General features: G+C 38.7%; 1 protein-coding gene across 1 annotated transcript in view; it reads left to right on the plus strand.

Annotated features, from left to right (window-relative positions):
- The window catches only part of Dennd1b (DENN domain containing 1B), a 204527-nt gene that overhangs the window by 86027 nt on the left and 98419 nt on the right, over positions 1-20081 (plus strand). Inside the window, exons 8-10 of the mRNA XM_021198568.2 lie at positions 4168-4227; positions 5374-5427; positions 8356-8466. Of these exons, the coding sequence (XP_021054227.1) occupies positions 4168-4227; positions 5374-5427; positions 8356-8466 (225 nt within the window). The remainder of the gene's footprint in view (positions 1-4167; positions 4228-5373; positions 5428-8355; positions 8467-20081) is intronic.

Raw genomic sequence — 20081 nt, forward strand, 5'->3', positions numbered from 1 at the left:
TTTATAACTACCTTCCTCTACTACCCTTTCTGTACTTCCTTCACCTTCTGCAAGCACCTCAGCCGGTTTTGGCTCTTTTCCTGGAGGATTGACCCATACCTTCATTCCTGATGGGTCTGTGTCCTTTGTCATCCTGCTTGGATTAGGCTGTTGTAGTTTCCCATTGACTTTAATCACAGAACATGGTAGTGCTAAGAGATGCCCTAAGGGATCTCCAACATTCCAGACATAATCTTGCTTATCTCCGTTGTGGAGAGGTAATCCAACTTCCCCATGATAATATGGATCTATCACCCCTCCTAACACTGTTATTCTTTTTTAGCCTGTTGGTTTAAGGGCATTCGAAGCCCAAAATGATCAGGGGGAAGTCTGAGCTTCCAGTTCAATGGAATGTTTGTTGTAGCTCCTGGTAGGAGCACTCCCCCCTCTGGACCAACAAAACCCCACAAGTATAACAAAAAATACTTTAACAAACTGTACTGACTAGTTTTGTGTCAACTTGACATAGGCTGGAGTTATCACAGAGAAAGGAGCTTCAGTTGGGGAAACGCCTCCATGAGATTCAGCTGTAAGGCATTTTGTCAATTAGTGATCAAGAGGGGAGGTCCCCTTGTGGGTGGTGCCATCTCTGGGCTGGTGGTCTTGGGTTCTATAAGAGCTGAGCAAGCCAGGGGAAGCAAGCCAGTAAAGAACATCCCTCCATGGCTTCTGCATCAGCTCCTGCTTCCTGACCTGTTTGAGTTCCAGTCCTGACTTCCTTGGTGATGAACAGCAGTATGGAAATGTAAGCTGAATAAACCCTTTCCTCTCCAACTGCTTCTTGATCATGATGTTTGTGCAGGAATAGAAACCCTAAGACACAAACCAAAACACACACAACAAGAAACCATGAAATCTATTTTATCTTGGTTAACTACACGTGGGTATGGGGCCTGCTCCAAAGTGTGGTTGGTACCCAGTGACACTCCATTGGAGAAAACTGATTTTCCTTTTCCTATTAGGTATTGATTACAAGTAGACTCTTGGTTAGGAGTCTTGGACCTTGTGTCCATTCCCTTCTCTCAGTTCTTGGTCTCCTCAGGCTCAGTGCAGGCTGTGTGCATGTTGACACAGTCTCTCTGGTTTCTATGTGCAGCAGTCATTTTGGGTCTGGAAGATGTGGTGTACTTGGAGACATCATCATCTCTTACTGTTCAACTCTTTCTGCTTCCTCTTTGGCGGAGATCTCTGAGTCTTGAAGGGAGCACTTTGATAAATACACCCTAGTTGGGACCGAGTACTCGAGAGTCTCATTCTCTGCACCGTCTCCAGCTTTGGGTCTCTGTGTTAGTTCCCACCTATTGTAAGAAGAATCTTACCTGATGAAGGCTGAGAGAGGCACTGATGGATGGGTATAGCGATAGCTCATTAGGGGTCATTTTATTGCTAAGTTCCTTCAACAGCATAGTGGTATTCAGTTTTTCATAAGGAAAACCACTCCATGAGATGGACTCCTTTCTGACACTCCTAAAATGACTAAACCTTAAATTTCTTTATATATAATTTTGAGACAGAGTAATGAGTACATGGTGGCTATGAGCCTCACTATGTTGGTCTTGCTGGCATCCAATTTCTAGTCCTTCTGTTGTAGCCTCCCAAATACCCAGCATACCAGTCTGTAACTTCCCATTTTATATAGAAAATTTCTTTTTTTTCTTTTCTCTCTCTCTCTCTCTCTCTCTCTCTCTCTCTCTCTCTCTCTCTCTCTCTCTCTCTCTCTCTCTCTCTCTCTCTCTCTCTCCCCCTCTCTCTTTTTCTTTCTTTCACTTTTCAAGACAGGGTTTCTCTGTGTAGCTCTGGCTGTCCTGGAACTTACTCTGTAGACCAGGCTGGCCTCGAACTCAGAAATTTGCCTGCCTCTGCCTCCCAAGTGCTAGAAAACTTTTGGCTTCCACTTTCAGGTTCACCTACTTAGCACTTAGTTTTGCTCCAAGGTTTTTTTTTTTTTTTTTTTTCTGTCTCACTATTTTATCTCATACTTGTCTTATCATTCTAGTCAGCATCTTAAGTGAACACTATCCTTTCCATTCACTGCAATGCCCTTTGTCGGCTGGGTGGCTCTAGAACCTGCCCTGTTCCTGCTATTATGAAGTCCTCACCACACACTTGACCATGTTTGTTCTCTCCTTTGCTGACTTCTCTCCGTGTGTTTTCACTTGCTGCAAACTGCCAAAGTGGATAGAATTTATTTCCACAGGGGACGATGGAATGGAAAGCCAGGAGACTGGATTTTTTTAAACTCAAATCTGAAAGTCTTCAGCAGGCATAAATGTTTCTATCTAAGTAGGTTACTGGAAGTATATAGGAAAAGCTAAGATCTGCTCACCCAGATCTGCTTTTCATTCATGAAAAGGAATGGAAATTATGTGAGAACTAGAGAAAAGATCAAGTAAAGAGAAACTCAAGATTCCCAAGTCATTGAAATCCAAATAATGTAGAGACCATGGTTAGTCAGAATGCAGTAGAGGGATGGGAGAAGTGAGGGCAGCAGAAGAGCCCTGAAGTTATGATAAGAAGATATCAAACTCTAAACTGTTGTGTTTATATGTAATCCAAACACTTGGTAAAGAGTGATGAAGCATGTATGTGTTTAATTAAATAATAGAAGCAGCACTTGTAGAGGATTAATAAGTATTGAAGATGGACTCTGAAGCTTCAGAGATGACTCTGCATTATAGACCCTTGCTATTCTTGTAGAGGACACTTTTATGCCCAGGACCCAATCACTGGCTCATTGTTGCATCTAACTCTGATTCCAGGTGATCTGATGCCCACCTTTGGCCTCCATAGATAACCTCAAACATGTACATAAATCCAAACACACATCATATAAATTTAAATAAATCTTTACAAACTGTAGTCTATTCAAGTCTGTTACTATATTTGGTTTTGGTGTGCTACTCAGGGCCATGTTATCCACTGAACTGTGTTCTGGACCATTATTTCATTTTTAATAAAATAAATGTACCTGTTGATGTACTATGTTGTAATATTCTGCTGATTCTACTAAGTATTTTTAGATTGAAAATTTGAATAAAATCAAGGTTATTTGTCTTATTTCATTTAATGAAACATTCTCCAATTTGCCCATATTACCACAAGTAATTACCATATTACTGACAGTTGTCTGCCATGTCAGTACATGTGCATAAATAAGATTACCTTTAGAATGTATGTCTGCTGGTGGAAGCTAAGGGTGATTTATTTCTTGGCCATTGTGAATAGTGCTTCCGTGAACAAGGATGTGCATTCTCCCTGCATTGAACTTGGGCTGCAGGTTTACTGATGTCCTTTCTTTTGAGTGTATACTCCAGTTGATTATTGGATCAATAGGACATTTTGGTTTGACCCTTTGGAGAAGCCTCCATGTTGTTTCCCATAGTGGTTTTGCGGATTCCCATTTCCACCAACTACGTATCAATGTTCTCTTTACAGTTTCCTCAGCACTTGCTCCTTTTTGTCTGCTTTAGAGTATTTGTCAAACTGGAGTGAAGTAGAGTACTACAGTTTTGGTTTGCATGTTTCTAGTGCTTGGTGATGTTAAACGCCTTTCTATATACCTGATGAGCAGTTAGGCTTTTGGATTAATAGTCTATAACATTTTTCAAATCTTGTGTACTTGTTTTCAAGCTACAGCTATCTAATTTATTAGTAAAATACATCTGAAGTTCCGTAACTTATTTTGCTTTCAATAGCAGATGACTATGCACCCAGTATTGTCCATTAATGATTGGCAGTTCGAGGAATAGAGTACTTGTGATCTAGCCCTGGAGACTAATTTTATCTCACAGTTAAAACTGATGCTCTTCAGCGTTTTTACTGGAATTCTTAGAAGTAATTATTGATCAGTGGAATATTGAAGATTTTATGAAAAGTTAATGTATACGTGATTTTTAAAAAGTACTTTAAAATGATTAAACATCCACTGCCTTTCTACACACAGTTCAAACTTTGCACAGGACATTTCTATAATAGATTAGCAGGTCAGAATTTAGAATTTTCTATGTAATGAATGTAACTCAAATACTCTCAGTAGATAATATAGCAACATGGGTTTTCCTCAGTACATAGGAATGTTTTTGTGTAAGCTTCCCCTTTGGAGTAAAACACTCATTTTTCTCTCATAAGAACCAAGAGCTATTTATTGCCAGTGAGCAAGTTCTGAAAGATGACCCCTCACTAATGCCGGTGAGTGAACAGGGCGCTGACTTCTATAATCACTCTTCTGAGATCACTATGCCTTTATGATTCATTATGGGTTTTTGGAAAATGGAAATGGACTATTAACAATAATCAATTAGAATATGTTTTCTGTTTATACTTTCTTTCACCTAATTTTCTGAGGTACATAATATTAAAAACACAACCTAATAAAGGTGTTTAATGGACCTAATTTTGCATTTTCTCTTTTCAGTCGTATGCTGAAGTCTATTCACTGCATGAAATTCCTGTCACAATTATTTCTTGTCACAAGATAATCTTGTGACTTATACTGTTTTTCCACACTGGAAAATTATGCACTATGACTCTGTGAAACAGCCTCTGACTAGTTCAGCTCTGTTCAAAATACTGTTGATCATTTCTCTTTCTATCTTTAGATATAAGACAATATGAAATATATTCATATATGATTAAGGCATTAAAATCATTTAGCATAATATGAACAGAAAATAGAGCGGTTGGATGATTGCAGTTTGATTTGGACAGGTAGTGTTTTTTTGGGTCAGTGGAGTATAGAGACTCAGTATCCTTTTCATGTAAGTAATTAATGATATTGCTTTGTTTATTCTGGAAGTGAATATTTATTTATTGGTGTATCCATAAGTTCATAGTTTTGGATAGCAAATACATTTTAAAATTTCAATTATTGAAAGATTATCTTCATTGTTATTTTCTGAAGAGTATACTTGCTACAAAATATATTTACTATAGTTCATCATAGAGCTATTAAATTTTATAGACTCTTCAAATAGCCTGCTTTTATTTTTCAGTCTACATAAATAATATTTTGAAAATACATGATATATATATATATATATATATATATATATATATATGTAACCTTTTGGTAATATATTCTTTTTTGTGCTAATACTTGTGCAGATTTTTATTCTGCCTCTGGCCAATTTCAAAGGCTCTTATTTTGGGAGCCTCACTTCTTGAATCCTAAAGTTTTTTAGATCTGCCATGTCATCTAAGACTCTCTCCCATTTACCAAGTCCAGAGTATTAGTCTGTGGCCTTCACTAGTCAGTGTTTTTTCTTGTTTTTATTTCAAATTGTATGGAACATGAATTGTAATCTTTTTCTCCTGTGCTTTATTTCTGCTAACTAGCACTCCTGTTTCATCACACCTGACATAACTGGACTTCCAACGATACCGGAGAGTGTAAGTGTCTGCTTTCTACTTCTGAAACTGTTGTGTTACAAATGGCTATGACCAGGGTGGTCAGCTTAGGGACAAGTACATACACTTAGTTCCTGAGCATGGCTGTCTGAAATGTGAGGAAGTGTCAAGGCGTGGCTTCTACCAGTGGGAAAGAATGATAATAGGAAAATTTTGCTCTTTGCAGTCATCTTAGTAAATGGCCCTTTGAATTTTCGACATCTGCTCTTTGTAACTTTGTTTAAATCCTTAGTGTCCTGTTTGTTGATGGCCTGCTTTAATTTAATGCAGAGGCATTTTATTCGACTTGAGGATATTGTAAGAAATAATGCGTATTACATTGTTAATTGTAGCTGTATTGGAAATACTTTGTGCATCTCAAAAGTTGTCCAAGTTAATATTTTTTATAGGAGCGCTCACAGATAAGTAGAAGTGATTGATATATTTCCATGTTGTTTGTTGTTGGGAAAGGGAAAGACTCTCTTTAGTTTTTCTTAGACCATTAAAATAAATGTGTTATAAACCATCAAATGAAAGGCACGTCAGCAGGAAGGGCCCTGCAGAGGCACTTGTACTGACTCAGGTGGGTGCTGTTTCCCATTAGTTACTTGCGCTTACCTCAGGTGAGTGCTATTTTCATACATTTTCAAACTATTTGCTTTCTCAAACATTGAGTAGTGAATGAAGGCAGAGAATACAAATGTGAATTTTCCTTGTGTACATGTATGGATGGGTTTGTGTGTGAACACGTTCATGTGTATATGGGCACATAAGGTCAGAAGTCAGCCTTGGACGTTCTCTATTATGTCCCCCTTGTTCTGTGATAGAGGCTTCAGCTGCTGCTCACCAATCCTTCTGAAACCCGTCCGCCTTCACCTCCAAGTGCTACTTTCTTAGGAGCCTTTGGGTTTAGGTTTACAGAGGTGCCGAGGATCTGAACTCAGGGATTCACGGTTGTGTGGCAGGCATTTACCAACTCTACCATTTCCCAAGCCCCCCAATTGTAAATCTTCTAATATCAATTCAAGACTATCAAATTAAAACTTCAAGAAAGATAAGTCTTATGAATTCCATTGAAAGGGTTTTCATATAAACCCTATGAAAAGACTTTGCATGACCTTGATCTTACAATGTGGGCTCAGGATCGGCCATCCACGCTCTCAGGTCTAATAATGAATCCTTGCCCTCTGTACCTGATAAGCACTGGGTCATGGCTGCTTACTATGGTCGGGCTCAGATAGCCATGATTGGGTCACTTGGAAGTCTCACAGACTTACTCTCCTGGTCTTTCTCTCTACTTACCCCCTCCTACATTCACTAGCAAACAGCTCATAGTTTCTATTTTACTTTTTAAATTTTTCTATTTTTTACACACACACATGCCTGCCTGCCTGCCTGCCTGTCTGTGTATGAGAGGGAGAGAGGCGGAGAGAGGGAGACTGAGTGTATCTGGGTAGGTCAGATGCCAAGTTGAGAGTATAGCCCTCTCCTACCATTTGGGTCCCAGTGGTTGATGTCAGACTTGAAGACAAGTGCCTTACCTGCAGAGTCTAGGTGAGAGCTCTTAATTTCATCTTTCCAGACTATTATTTTCAGATATTTAAAGAAGCAAGCATTTTATTAAACCCTGGTTACTGAGAATATAAAAAAATACATATTTATGCTATCACTGGCACACTTTCCCACTGTCCTATTGAAGGAAACAGAATATAAAATTCACAGTGCTATCTATATATTGGGGGCAATACCTTTCCACATAGAGATGGCCAGTCTTTGTGATGGTAACAAATGTAGTTCTGTTGTAGGTTGCAAAGGTAACGTTGTGTATGGAGTTGAGTCAGGCGAAAGAAGTGTCAGAGAAAATGGAAAGCAAGCCTCCTCCCACCAGCTGAGCGCCACTTACGGAGCCTTCAGATTTTACTTATTTGAGATGCCATGATTGCCAGTTTGTCTTGTAAGATCTCTGCCTTTTACAGGTTTGAGAGATGGATCTCTTATGTTCTTGCTCAAAAACATTTCAGCCTTTTGGCTCCTTACCATCTTCTACACATTCTGTGCACTATAATATTTGCTTCAGACAGGCCCTAAGAATGTAGCTCATCTCTGTTTTTTTTGTTTTGTTTTGTTGTTTGTTTTGTAGTGGAAGTCTAACAGGTGTAGTCTAACAGGTGTAGGTCTAACAGGTGTAGTCTAACAGGTGTATTGATTTGAGGAATCAATCACAAAGTTTTATTTGACTACAGTAGTAAAAAGGAAGCCTGCTCCGTGTAAAACCTACATATTTTCTTTAATAATGAAGCAAAGGCCTGTGTATAAATCCACCTTCTCCATTGGGTACCTTTGGTACCTGAGAGGGAATGGTAGAGATAAAGTAATTCCAGTGTAGTAGTTTCACAGACCCCTGTTTAGATGTGAACCTCCAGGAGTAGTTGGTTTAACTGGGATCCTTGGATACATGCTCTAAAGATGATAATTTATTAGGTTTCAGTTGGAGCTGGGGCGATTGCAGCATGGGGAGGAAAAGTGGGCTGTGTGTGGGATCCTGCAATCATCCTTTGAGAAATACTTGTATAGAGTAGACAATGTTTTAAATGACAGGAGAATGTACTGTGCTATGTCAGCAGATAGAATTAGATTTAATTTTTTTGTTTGTTTGTTTTTCGAGACAGGGTTTCTTTGTGTAGCCCTGGCTGTCCTGGAACACACTCTGTAGACCAGGCTGGCCTCAAACTCAGAAATCTGCCTGCCTCTGCCTCCCAGTTGCTAGGACTAAAGGCGTGCACCACCTTCACCCGGCCAGATTTAATAATTTTTAATGAATGCCACTTCTATTAATACTGTCTTTTGTACTTTAAGACGGCTAAATGTATAAAATGTTTTCCCTTGTATTCATGTGTATGGTAGCTCAAACTGTTCTTCTCCCTCGTGCAGAGAAACCTGACAGAGTACTTTGTTGCTGTGGATGTGAACAACATGCTGCGATTGTACGCCAGCATGCTGCATGAGAGGCGCATCATTATTACCTCGAGCAAATTAAGCACTGTAAGTCCTTCACACTTGCGCCTTTGACTAACACATATTGAGTGCTTCACAAAAAGACCTAAACACGTCTGCACATTTAGAACTGTGCTCTGTGTACTTAAAAGACAATATCTACATATTTTTAATATATGATTTTAATCTGGCTCTTGAAGTATAAAGGTCTGATTTATAGAAAGCTTCACAGATGCATTAAGTCAGGTTAATTATTTTTCCTTATCAGGAGAAGAGGTGTTTTTTTCCCCCTTTTAAACTCTCTGGAGTTCATTTTAGTGCCTTGATCATGTAGAGAACTCTTAAGAGCTATTATGAGATCGTTATTATTCACTTGTAGCTTTTTCCATTGGAGCTACTTGAAAGACACTGCGGGCCATGATAATAGCTGCTATCCTAGCCAGGTAATAGCAGGTTCATCTTTGTCGCCTTGCAGGGCCTAGGAGGGGATCCTATAATGGTTCTGGTTTGGAGGAGCTCTTCAGGCTGATAATAACTTAAAAGTCAAAGTAGCATTTTTATCAATCACAGGTTTTATGGCACTCAGTCTGATGTTCTACTGGAAGCTCTTCATTACTGTGAGAAAGGCAAGAATACAAGGGCTTTCTTAGACTATAGAAGAGGATTCAAAAGTATTTTGCTAGAGTTCATATTTTCTTCATTAAACATAAAATTTGAGTATTTTCAAATTCAAAATATGTAAAATAAATCAGGGTATTTGAATAAACTATGATATATTAAAAACCATCATTAAATATTTTTTCTTCATATATTTATTTTATACAAAATAAAACTACCTTCAATATTTTATTCTATAATAGAAATAAAATTCATCTCAAGTCATCCCCATTGGGTCCTGGGAGCCTCTTACTTTCCTGTCATCTGGGACTAGTGGCTACCCCCATTTCCCCATCCCCCATTGCTCCACACCTCCTTACAATTTCCTGACCCTCTGCACTTCTCCCATCTCCTCCCACTCCTGATCCTGTCCCACTTTTTCCCCTCCCCTTCCTCTTTCCCTTCCAAGTTCCTCCCTTCACCTCCTGTAATTTTGTTTCCCCTTCTAAGTAGAACTGAAGCATCTATACTTTTGGTATTCTTTCTTCTTGAGCTTCATATGGTCTGTGAATTGTATCTTGGGTATTTTGAACTTTTGGGTTAATATCCACTTATCAGTGAGTGCATACCATGTGTGTTCTTTTGAGACTGGGTTACCTCGCTGAGCATATTTTCTAGATCCATCCATTTGCCTGTGAAATTTCATGAATTCATTGTTTTTATTTTTTATTTTTTATTTTTGGTTTTTTCAAGACAGGGTTTCTCTGTGTAGCCCTGGCTGTCCTGGAACTCACTTTGTAGACCAGGCTGTCCTCGAACTCAGAAATCTGCCTGCCTCTGCCTCCAGAGTGCTGGGATTAAAGTGTGTGCCACCATCGCCCGGCTGAATTCATTGTTTTTAATAGCTGAATAGTACTCCATTGTCTAAATGTACATTTTCTGTAACCATTCCTCTGTTAAGACACATCTGGGTTGTTTCCAGCTTCTGACTATTATAAATCAGGCTGCTATGAACATAGTGGAGCATGTGTCCTTGTTATATGTTGGAGCATCTTTTGGGTATATGGATTTGCAACACCATAGGAACAACAACAATATCAACCAACCAGATACCCCAGAGCTCCCAGAGACTAACTCACCAACCAAAGAGTACACATGGAGGGACCCATGGTTCCAGTTGCATATTTATCAGAGGATTGCCTTATCTGGCATCAGTAGGAGGGCATTGTTCCTGTGGAGGCTTGATTGCCCTAGCATAGGGGAATGCTAGGGCTTGAAGTAGGAATGAGTGGGTAGGTAGGGAGCTCCCTCATAGAAGCAGGGGGGAAGGGGAATAGGATAAAGGGGGATATCATTTGAAATGGAAATAAAAAATAACCAATAATATATGTGTGTGTGTGTGTGTGTGTGAAACAAAAAAATAAAATTCTTCTTTTAGAAGATTGTAGCACTTTTAGACTACCTAGAGTTTTAAGATTCTTCCAGGTTATCAAGTTAATGTTTAACAAGGGATGTATTTTCTTGTGCCAGAGCGGCAGCTCAGTGGCTGAGGTTCAGAGTACTTGCTTTTCTTGCAGAGCGGTCGGGTTTGGTGCCAGCACCCACATGATGGCTCATAGTGGCTTGTAACATTAATATGGTCCACACAGATATGCAGGCAAACTTAACATACTTTTAAATTTAAAAAAAAAGCAAAACAAAAAACCAAAGCATTTTCTTTTTTTAAAATTTATTTATTATTATTTTCTTTATTTACATTTCAAATGCTATCCCAAAAGTTCCCTGTACCCCACCCCCGCCCCTGCCCCCCTACCCACCCACTCCCACTACTTGGTCATCCTTCTTGGTTTTCCTGTGTTTTGCAAAATGTAACTTGGGTATTCTAAGTTTCTGGGCTAATATCCGCTTATCAGTGAGTGCATATCTAGTGACTTCTTTTATGATTGGGTTACCTCACTAAGGATGATATCCTCCAGATACATCCATTTGCCCAAGAATTTCATAAATTCATTGTTTTTAATAGCTGAGTAGTACTCCATTGTGTAAATGTACCACAGTTTCTGTATCCATTCCTCTATTGAGGGACATCTGGGTTCTTTCCAGCTTCTGGCTATTATAAATAAGGCTGCTATGAACATAGTGGAGCATGTGTCCTTATTACCAGTTGGAAGATCTTCTAGGTATATGCCCAGAAGAGGTATTGTTGGGTCCTCTGGTAGTACTATGTCCAATTTTCTGAGGAACCACCAGACTGATTTCCAGAGTGGTTGTATAAGCTTTCAATCCCACCAGCAATGGAGGAGTGTTCCTCTTTCTCCACAACCTCGCCAGCATCTGCTGTCACCTGAATTTTTAATCTTAGCCATTCTGACTGGTATGAGATGGAATCTCAGGGTTGTTTTGATTTGCATTTCCCTGATGACTAAGGATGTTGAACATTTTTTCAGGTGTTTCTCAGCCATTCGGTAATCCTCAGTTGAGAATTCTTTATTTAGCTCTGTGCCCCATTTTTTAATGCAGTTATTTGAAATTCTGGAGTCCAACTTCTTGAGCTCTTTGTATATATTGGATATTAGTCATTAAGTTCATCTTCAAAGAAGTTAAATCCCCACCCCCAACCTAAAAGCTATTGGGGATCCAAAGTCTGAAACAAAACATGTGGTCATCCTTTGTGTGAGCTGCACCCTAGAGTCAAACTCATGCAAACTGCAGATATAGAGTGAGTAATATTGTTATAATCATTAGCTTTAAGTTGAAAATATGTTCGTTCATATTGAAAATAATTGTATTTAAAGGAGAGTTTATGTAGATATGAGGCGATCGCATCAGGATGTAAGTACTAGTGAGTGACTCTAGTTAGTGTTTCCTCTGAGAGCTTTAGAGGAACCCAGCTGAGTGATTCTCACTTGGCCTTTCAGGACTGGCCACTCACGTGGGATCCTTCTTGGTCTTCCCCTTCTTGCTCCTCATTTTCCACACATAATTTAAAAATTTTAAAGACATTTCTGACAGGAATTATTCTCATGATGACAAAGATTATTCTATGAGCTGTCTTGTAGTTTTAGGAAGTAATTCATACAGTATTTTTGTGCTTGTCATTGTCCTAGTCAAATTCAGCAGTAAGACAATCAAGGCCAGTTTATGTGTTCATATAAACTGGCATGCAATGTATATAAACAGCTGAACAAAAAAGGATCTTTTGTGTCATGTGGAATGTGTCCCAAGTTATAAGAGATAAAATGAGTATGTCCATGCTGGAGGTGAGTGGTAGGTTTGTATTTTGTACAAAGTGTGTGTGTAGATAGACTACATCTCTAATGAGGTAGAACTCAAACAGATTGGGACCAAGCTGGGAGTGAGCTCTTTGGGTGAAATATAATGACTGTTTAGGAAAACACGTGAGGAAATCTGAATCTAGGCTTTAGAAAAATACCGCTATCTTTCTTGGTTTTTAATATATAGCCCCCTCTTAATGATGGGGTAACCGTTATTTGACTTTGCTTCTTCACATGTGAAGTGAGAGGAGCAGCCATCTCGATCAGCTTGGTTGGCTGTGTTGACAGTAAGGAGACACACCAATAGGAAACGATTCAGATTATGTCTGCATGGTATACCTGATCAGTGATTATCAATGCAACATTGTTAGTATTCTGGACTTATTATTTTAAAAAGCAGATTTTAATAAACTTGTTATTAAACAGAATTATTTCCAGTGTTCAAGGTGGGCCTCATATCAGTTGTTTATGGCAATCCATGAAAACTCATGATTCCATCTCATGTTTTAGTTCTCTTTTGCTTTCATTTCTGGGTAAATAGGGCTGATAAAATAAGCATAATTCTAATTTGCTTTTGTAATCTCTTCCCCCTTCTTATGCATAGGAAGGGGCTTTGCTACCTTGAACAGTTTTCTTGCATATGCAGTCTGAATAGATGCAAGTGCTATAAACTACGTGCAGAGTGATGCACAAGGTCAGGGTCTTATAACATAAAGTAGAGGGAAACTAGTTGTTCTTTAAATGTTTAAGGAAATCACTAAAACACACAAAGGAAGAATAATAACTGCCTTGGTTCTAAACTTTTTTACATTTTTGTATTTTCATATATTGTAGATACTTTGTCATGTTCAACATTAATGTATGAAGCTGTGATTTACAGCCCCCAATTACTTTGTACATCTGTAGTTGGCATTTGAGTTACTATTAAGAATGAATACACGCCAAAGTGCCTTAACATTGATAATTTTATTGCTACTTTGTGAGATTGTTTTCCTTTGGCCATTACTCTTTCATCATACTTTTCACATAAAATAGATGCCAGCCCAGGAGCTTGCGGGGATTTTTATTGGTGTCTGGTAGTAGTGAATCAGATAACTTGAAGACGACTTTCTTCATATAATGTTTGTAGTTAAGATAATTTGTAATTTTCATAAAGGTATAAACTTTATAATTAGTTTTAAGTTATGTAAACCAGTTATCACTTTCTTTATGTTTCAGAACCTTTAATGAACCCTTTCCCATTTGCAGAAATGTAGTATAGTGTTAGTATTACTATATTTTTACGTGTTTAAGTGTAATGAGTTGGGACATCACCAGTTTTGCTTGTGTTCTTTGATGTATATATTGCTCAGTACACAGAATGGCTTCTGGAAGTCCCAGACAAGCTCATTGATTTTATGCATGCTGTAGGCAGGCCTCATGTTTTCAGTCAGAGGGAATCCTGTCAGACTAGTGCAACATCATTTTATGGTCTCATATATTCCAAGCGAGGAATCCATCATGACACTACACAGTTGTATCAGTTGACTTATTGCTGCTTTGTGACTGTAGAACTGGAGGACTGCTGTTTAAAGCCATGTCATGGGTTCTCAAATCAGTCAGGCGTGAAGCCTTGTCATATGCCTCTGTAATTGTACCTCACCAGACTTCCGCTAACTAGTCAGCTGGGGCTGTGCATTTTGTCTCAAACACCCAGCTGGCCAGCATCTGACAGGAGCTCTTTCTCATCATCCTGTCAGTAATATGTTAACTAGGGTGTGCATTTATGGTTTGTAGAAGCAGGTAAAAGCAGTGTATCTCTTGAAAGCAGATGTCTAAATGCTAGCACTATTTTGACCAACATATAGTTGGTAAGTATCATCCTCTAAATGATGTACCCATACCATTTACAGACATTTGATTATAGATGCGTACTATTTCTGGAATATTTAGAGTGAGTGTTATGCTGTGAGTGCTGGAATTGGGTTAATAAACTGTATGTTCTCCTTTGTTATTGCTGCCCCCAGGCATGCAAGCATATGCTTTTCTCTCACCTTCTCATTAATTCTATCAAGGGCATATGTAGAAAGACATCTTGTGGTCAGAAAATCAGCTATTAAATAGTAGTTTTTGCTGGCTTTGACTAAGAGAGTCCAGAGCATTTTAACATCATTATCTACATTGGATATATTAATTTTTCTTCTCTTGGTGGAGACATCTTCATTTAACTGAAACTTCAAGCACAGTGTCCTTTTCTGGAGATTAAGGCTGAACAGTTGTTGAGAGAAGAGAATGTACCCCGGTTTGCTTCCTGATTAAAGTGATTGAATTGCTTTTTCCCTGTGTTTTAAGATGGTAGCAGAGAAGTGCAGTGTAAACTTTGTATCTGGAATTTTCTTAGAGATCTTCTAGGAACAATTTTAAATTTTGCATTATCCTGAAATCCCTATACTCTGAATAAGTTCCTGAAACTGTGGATAATGACTGCTTACCAGTGTGTTATTTACATGTATACACGGCCTCTCTGAACAGGCATTTCCATCAGAGCTTTGTGAGTGTGACTAAGTGTGGAGATGGCTGGGGTGAGGTGCTTGTTAAACACTTTGCAGGAAGGCATGTGCAGGGTGCTGCTGCTGCTGCTGGTGCTGCTGCTGCTGCTGCTGCTGCTGGTGGTGCTGGTGCTGGTGCTGGAGGAGGAGGAGGGAGAGGAGCAGGAAGAAGAATAAGAGGAGGAAGAGGCCTTTAAAAAACTACCAGCATCTCTATTTCCCCTCTCTCAGAGTTTCGCTATTTTCCAGGGAAGTGTGCACCTTTTTCTGGCTGAGCTTAGCAGCCTTTGTCTTTTAAAAACACACAGTTGGCCTTCACTTCATACATCAGGAGCCATGGAGTCCTGTTAGCGGTGCATTCAGTTACCATGCAGATTCTACCAGCTTTGCTCCTACAAAGCTGCTCACCACAGCATTGGTCTTGGAGGATTTCTGGTAGCTCAATTACGTTTTATATAGAATGATGACTTAATTTTTCTGCTGTTGATTATAAACATGAAGTTTAAGGAAAGATCTATCTGTCTATCTACTATCTATCTATATCTAACTATCTATCATCTGCCTGTCTGTCTGTTTGTCTGTCTTCTCCATTCTTTGGCCAAACTGCTGCTGAAGATAACTTGATTTCTGTATTTGTGTGGCTTCTTCTTCTTCTTCTTCTTCTTCTTCTTCTTCTGCTTCTGCTTCTGCTTCTTCTTCTTTATTTTTATGATACAGTTTGGCAGCATTTCCCTTTTGGTGTGTGCCCTCCGGTTATAAACTGTCAAGCAACTGACTAGATACTGAACTAAACATTTTCAAAGAGATCTTATCTGTTTTGATAATCATATCTTTGGGCTGATTTGGTCGATGACCTCATCCACTCATGCATCTTCCCCAACAGAGATGCAAAGATTCTGCTTCTGTAGTTCCCTTTTCTCTGATCTCTGCCTCCATTCTAGGCTCACTATCTTAGTTAAGGGAACTATCACTTCTCACAGACATTTCTTTTAATAACATATATTGATCACCAACATCTCAATTTGCATAAGATATTATCAATATCATCTCTGTAACAGTGCATAGTGTGTTAGTCATCGTTATGAGCAAATAATTTAAAATGATTTAATTATCACTTACTATGTTATAAGTGTTGTTGATGACTAAAGTGGATAGTTAAAAAAGAGATCTTTTGAAACTCAGGCAAACTTTCCATCCTCATAAAACTAGTGTGTAGTTAAACTAATCTGTCTGACTCTCAAAGAATGTATTCTCAACCTTCATGTAGTTTTGCCCTTTTATCATGACTGTTATAAAACCAAATATATCTTTATGCTTTTTCCTAGTATTTCATCATTCCCAATAGTGAACTTTAGAGTTTCATGATTTCATTTTTTTTAAAACATCTGAGCAACATTCCATAGTATAAATGTACATTTTCTTTCCATTTATCTCTTGATGAACATTTAGGCTGTTTATAGTTTTCTGCCTACTATGAATAGAGCATGCATATATATATATATATATATATATATATATATATATATATATACACACACACACACACACACACATACACACACACACATAGTTAAGCTATTGTCTCTATAGTAGGACAGAGTTTCCTTTGGGTATATTCCCAAGAGTGGAATAGCTGGATCTTGGGCCAAATGTATTCCCAGCTTCCTGAGGAACTATGTGGTGGACCTCTCTTCAGATGTGGTTGGTCTCATGAGACTGTCTCTTCAGGTAGTAGTCATGCACAGCAGGCTTTAACAAAAGGACATTTGAGTGAATACATGAAATCACGCCTTTCATTCTTGCCCAGGTGTGTTTTCAAGGTTCCCTCTGCAAGATTCTGATAAAACATTCTACTTTCCAGCTCCTCCCATCCTTCTCACTCCTGAACACGTTCTATACTCACTGCAAGGCTGATGCCTGGAAGAGGGCATCGGATCCTATTACAGATGGAAGAGCAGTCACTGCTCTTAACCCCTGAGCCTTCTCTCTAGACCCCTAGACTTTGTTATTTTAAATGATGGGTTTTGTGTAAATGTAGGACTCTCTCTCAATAAGAATAGTTTTGTATTCACTATCCGTTTTCATGTGCTCCATTAATGAAATTGCTGTGTTTGTTCCTGTAACTGGTCCTGAGACTGTGTTTGATACATGTGGCATCTTGTCCATCCATCTTCATTTTCATCCTTCTCCAGAACCTCAGAAGGCTGAGGCTTTTTTTCTTGGTAGAATGACACAGTCTTTTGTTCTTTAAGCATCTCCAAGTTAGATATGGGGATTGTTGTTGTCTTGTTATTAAAATTATCCATTCATTTGCATTGAGACAAGTATCAAGAGTTACTACAGAAACACCCTTGGCTCCACTTCTATTCCTCTTTGCTCCTGTTTCCTTTCGTCTGTTGAAATCAGTCACTGCGGCCAGTGGCCAATACTTCTTTAGCAAATAGATTTCGTGGCATTTGGGTCTTTTATAAGGCTAGGAGTAATCTTATCTGCCAATGCAGAAACATTTCCCCACTCTACTAGTAAGCTTCAGCTTACTAGTCGATTTTTTCCTGATGGAGTCTCAGTTGAAGATTGCCTCTCTCAGACTGGTTTTAGGCATGTTAATGTAGAAGTGCTCAGTCTCCTGTGAACAGTGCCATCCCTCTGTAGGAGGTGCTGGGCTGTAAAGAAAGCTAGCTGAGCAAGCCAGTAAGTGGTGTTCTTCCATGGGCTCTGCATCACTTTATGATCTGACTTCTCCCGGTGGACTGTGACTTCCAGGTATAAGCTCAAATAAATCTTTTACCCTGGAAGGAAATTTGAAATAGTTAACACCCCAAAACAAAGGAAGATCTTTATGTTAAAGGAAATACTTGGCATTTGGCAATTTTTTCTAGAAATAGGTTATTAATTAGAGTATTGATTTCTTTATAAATTGATCAAAACATTTTTAAATTAATCTATTTACATTTTGTGTGCCTGTATGTGCATGTCCATGTGCCACAGTGTGTGTGTGTGTGTGTGTGTGTGTGTGTGTGTGTGTGTGTGTAAGTTAGAGGGAACGTGGGGGAGTCAGTTCATGCCTTCTTTGATGTGGATTCTGAGAATCCACTCAGGCTTTCAGTCTTGGAGGCTAGCATCTACTGATCTATCTTGATGACTTTGTTAAAATTCTTATGTTAGTTACTATGTGTGAAGATGTTAAAAGTTACAATTGTGGTTCTGTAGTGGTATCAATGAAACAAAGCCTATCATTTTAGTAGAAACCCTATCAGAACTGGGGAGACTGCTCAGGATCTATTAGGTCCTTTTGCACAAGCATGAAGATCTGACTTGAGATTCTTAGTACCTATGTAAAAGCTGGGCTGTGATGGCCACACCTTTTACCCTACCACAGAAGGGGAGGAGACAGGCTGATTGGAGTGACTCACCACAGGCCTGCCATACTAACTCAAATGGTGAGCTAAAAGTAGAAGGGGACCCCCCCCCCCCTTTTAAAGATGGAGAACAATAGAAAACTGTATGTGATGTTTGCTTTAGCCTGTACAAACTCATGCACTGCACACACTTGTGCACACACATACATACCTCTCATTATGGGAAATAGAGGAGGGGGCATGGTACATTAAATTCACTTCAGTGACACTCAGTTTTTCTTTTAAACTATACCTGATATATAGAAATATAGTTTGCATATTAATTAACAATATAATGGGATTATTTGATCTATATTTTAAATATAAAAAATATGAGATAAAACAAAAAATAAAATGTAAATGTTGGATAAGACAGAATGAGAGAAGGAGAAGAGTACAAGAGAGGGTGCCAGAATCAGAGACCTTCTTATTCATATACTTAGGAGTCCAAAAGCCCACTAAGCTGGAAGATAGAAAATAGGCCCAGAGGACCTTTTGCCAACCAATGCAGACCCTATGCATGTTTCTTCTGTCTTTGTAAGTTCATTTGAGTTTCGCTCAGGTAGATTTAGAAGGCCTTATTTATTTGGTCTCCTCTGTTTCCTCTGGCTCTTACATTGTTTCTACATCCTCTTCTGCGATGATTTAGTACATTCATAAACAGAAAAAATTCAGGGCACCTAACTCCTTTTCCCAGAAATAAAAATCCAAACTAAAAAAAAAAAAAAGCTTTTTCTAAGTGGGTCAGTGCAGCAAGCTTCCTCAGTCAGCAGTGATGTCCAGTTCCTGTGCGCTGGTGTTAGGTGGAATTAAAGCAAGCCTGGCGTTTGCAGTCATGCCACAAAGAAAAACACAGACTGGGTTCTTATGGAATGCTAAGATGGTCTTGCTACTTTAATTCATAAAAGTTGAATTCTTAAAAGGATTTTATAGCATGTTTAGGCTACATTATGTGATTACTGTATGCAACTCTCCATGATATATGTGTATAATATGCACACACATGTGTGTAATGTATAGAAGAGAAAGACATTCAGAGGAAACAAGATATAGAATAAAATTATGTTTGCTAAAGTAAAATGACAAAAATAAATCTGAATAAAAAGTTTCTATACAGTTCTTTCTGGTGACAAAGAGTAATTTTTTCATTCAGTTTGTTTTGTTCTTTGTTTTGATTTTTTAAAATAAGGACAAATTGCATGATTGTCTTATCTACATGGGAATCCCACAGTCCTCTAATTGCACTCTAAGTGCTTGAGAGGGGAGAAGGCAGATTTGAAGATTCCAGGAACTTTGAGGTGGAATAAAAAGAAATGTTCCTTCTCTGGACCTCAAAGACAGTGTAGCCAAATGGTATGTAAAGAAAATGCACCGAAATTACTATTGAACAGGCTTTGAAATGGGAACCAGGAAGTCGTGGGTTTATTAAGGGAAAAAGACAAGTTGGGGAGGAAATGTGTTTGATAGATAGTGTGGCAGCAGTTAGAGAAATCCAAGGAGTTGGTGAGGATGAGTATGACAGTCAGCACGAATGGTACAAGGAATTGAAAGTGTTAGTGCCTTGAAGTAGCTCACGTTGCGACCATTGCTGTAGCTCCCATTCCATTTCCACTAATGCTCATGCTTAGTGGGTTGTGTTCTAGATGACATGTGTGTGTCAGCTTCCAGAGAGACAGAAAAACATCTAAAAGAAGAAAAATTTAGTCATTTGACTATGTATAAGAAGCTAGCACAGTGACCACGATGACATGAATAGAACTATCCAAAGATTTAGGTGTGATGTAGAGGTAGAAAGTATCTTTAGGAATCAGGCATCACAGCTTGTCCTATGGAGTCTGAAAGTGATCCCCCAACTTTATACATAC

Source organism: Mus pahari, chromosome 5 (genome assembly GCF_900095145.1).
Source record: "Mus pahari chromosome 5, PAHARI_EIJ_v1.1, whole genome shotgun sequence".
Taxonomy (NCBI): Eukaryota; Metazoa; Chordata; class Mammalia; order Rodentia; family Muridae; genus Mus; species Mus pahari.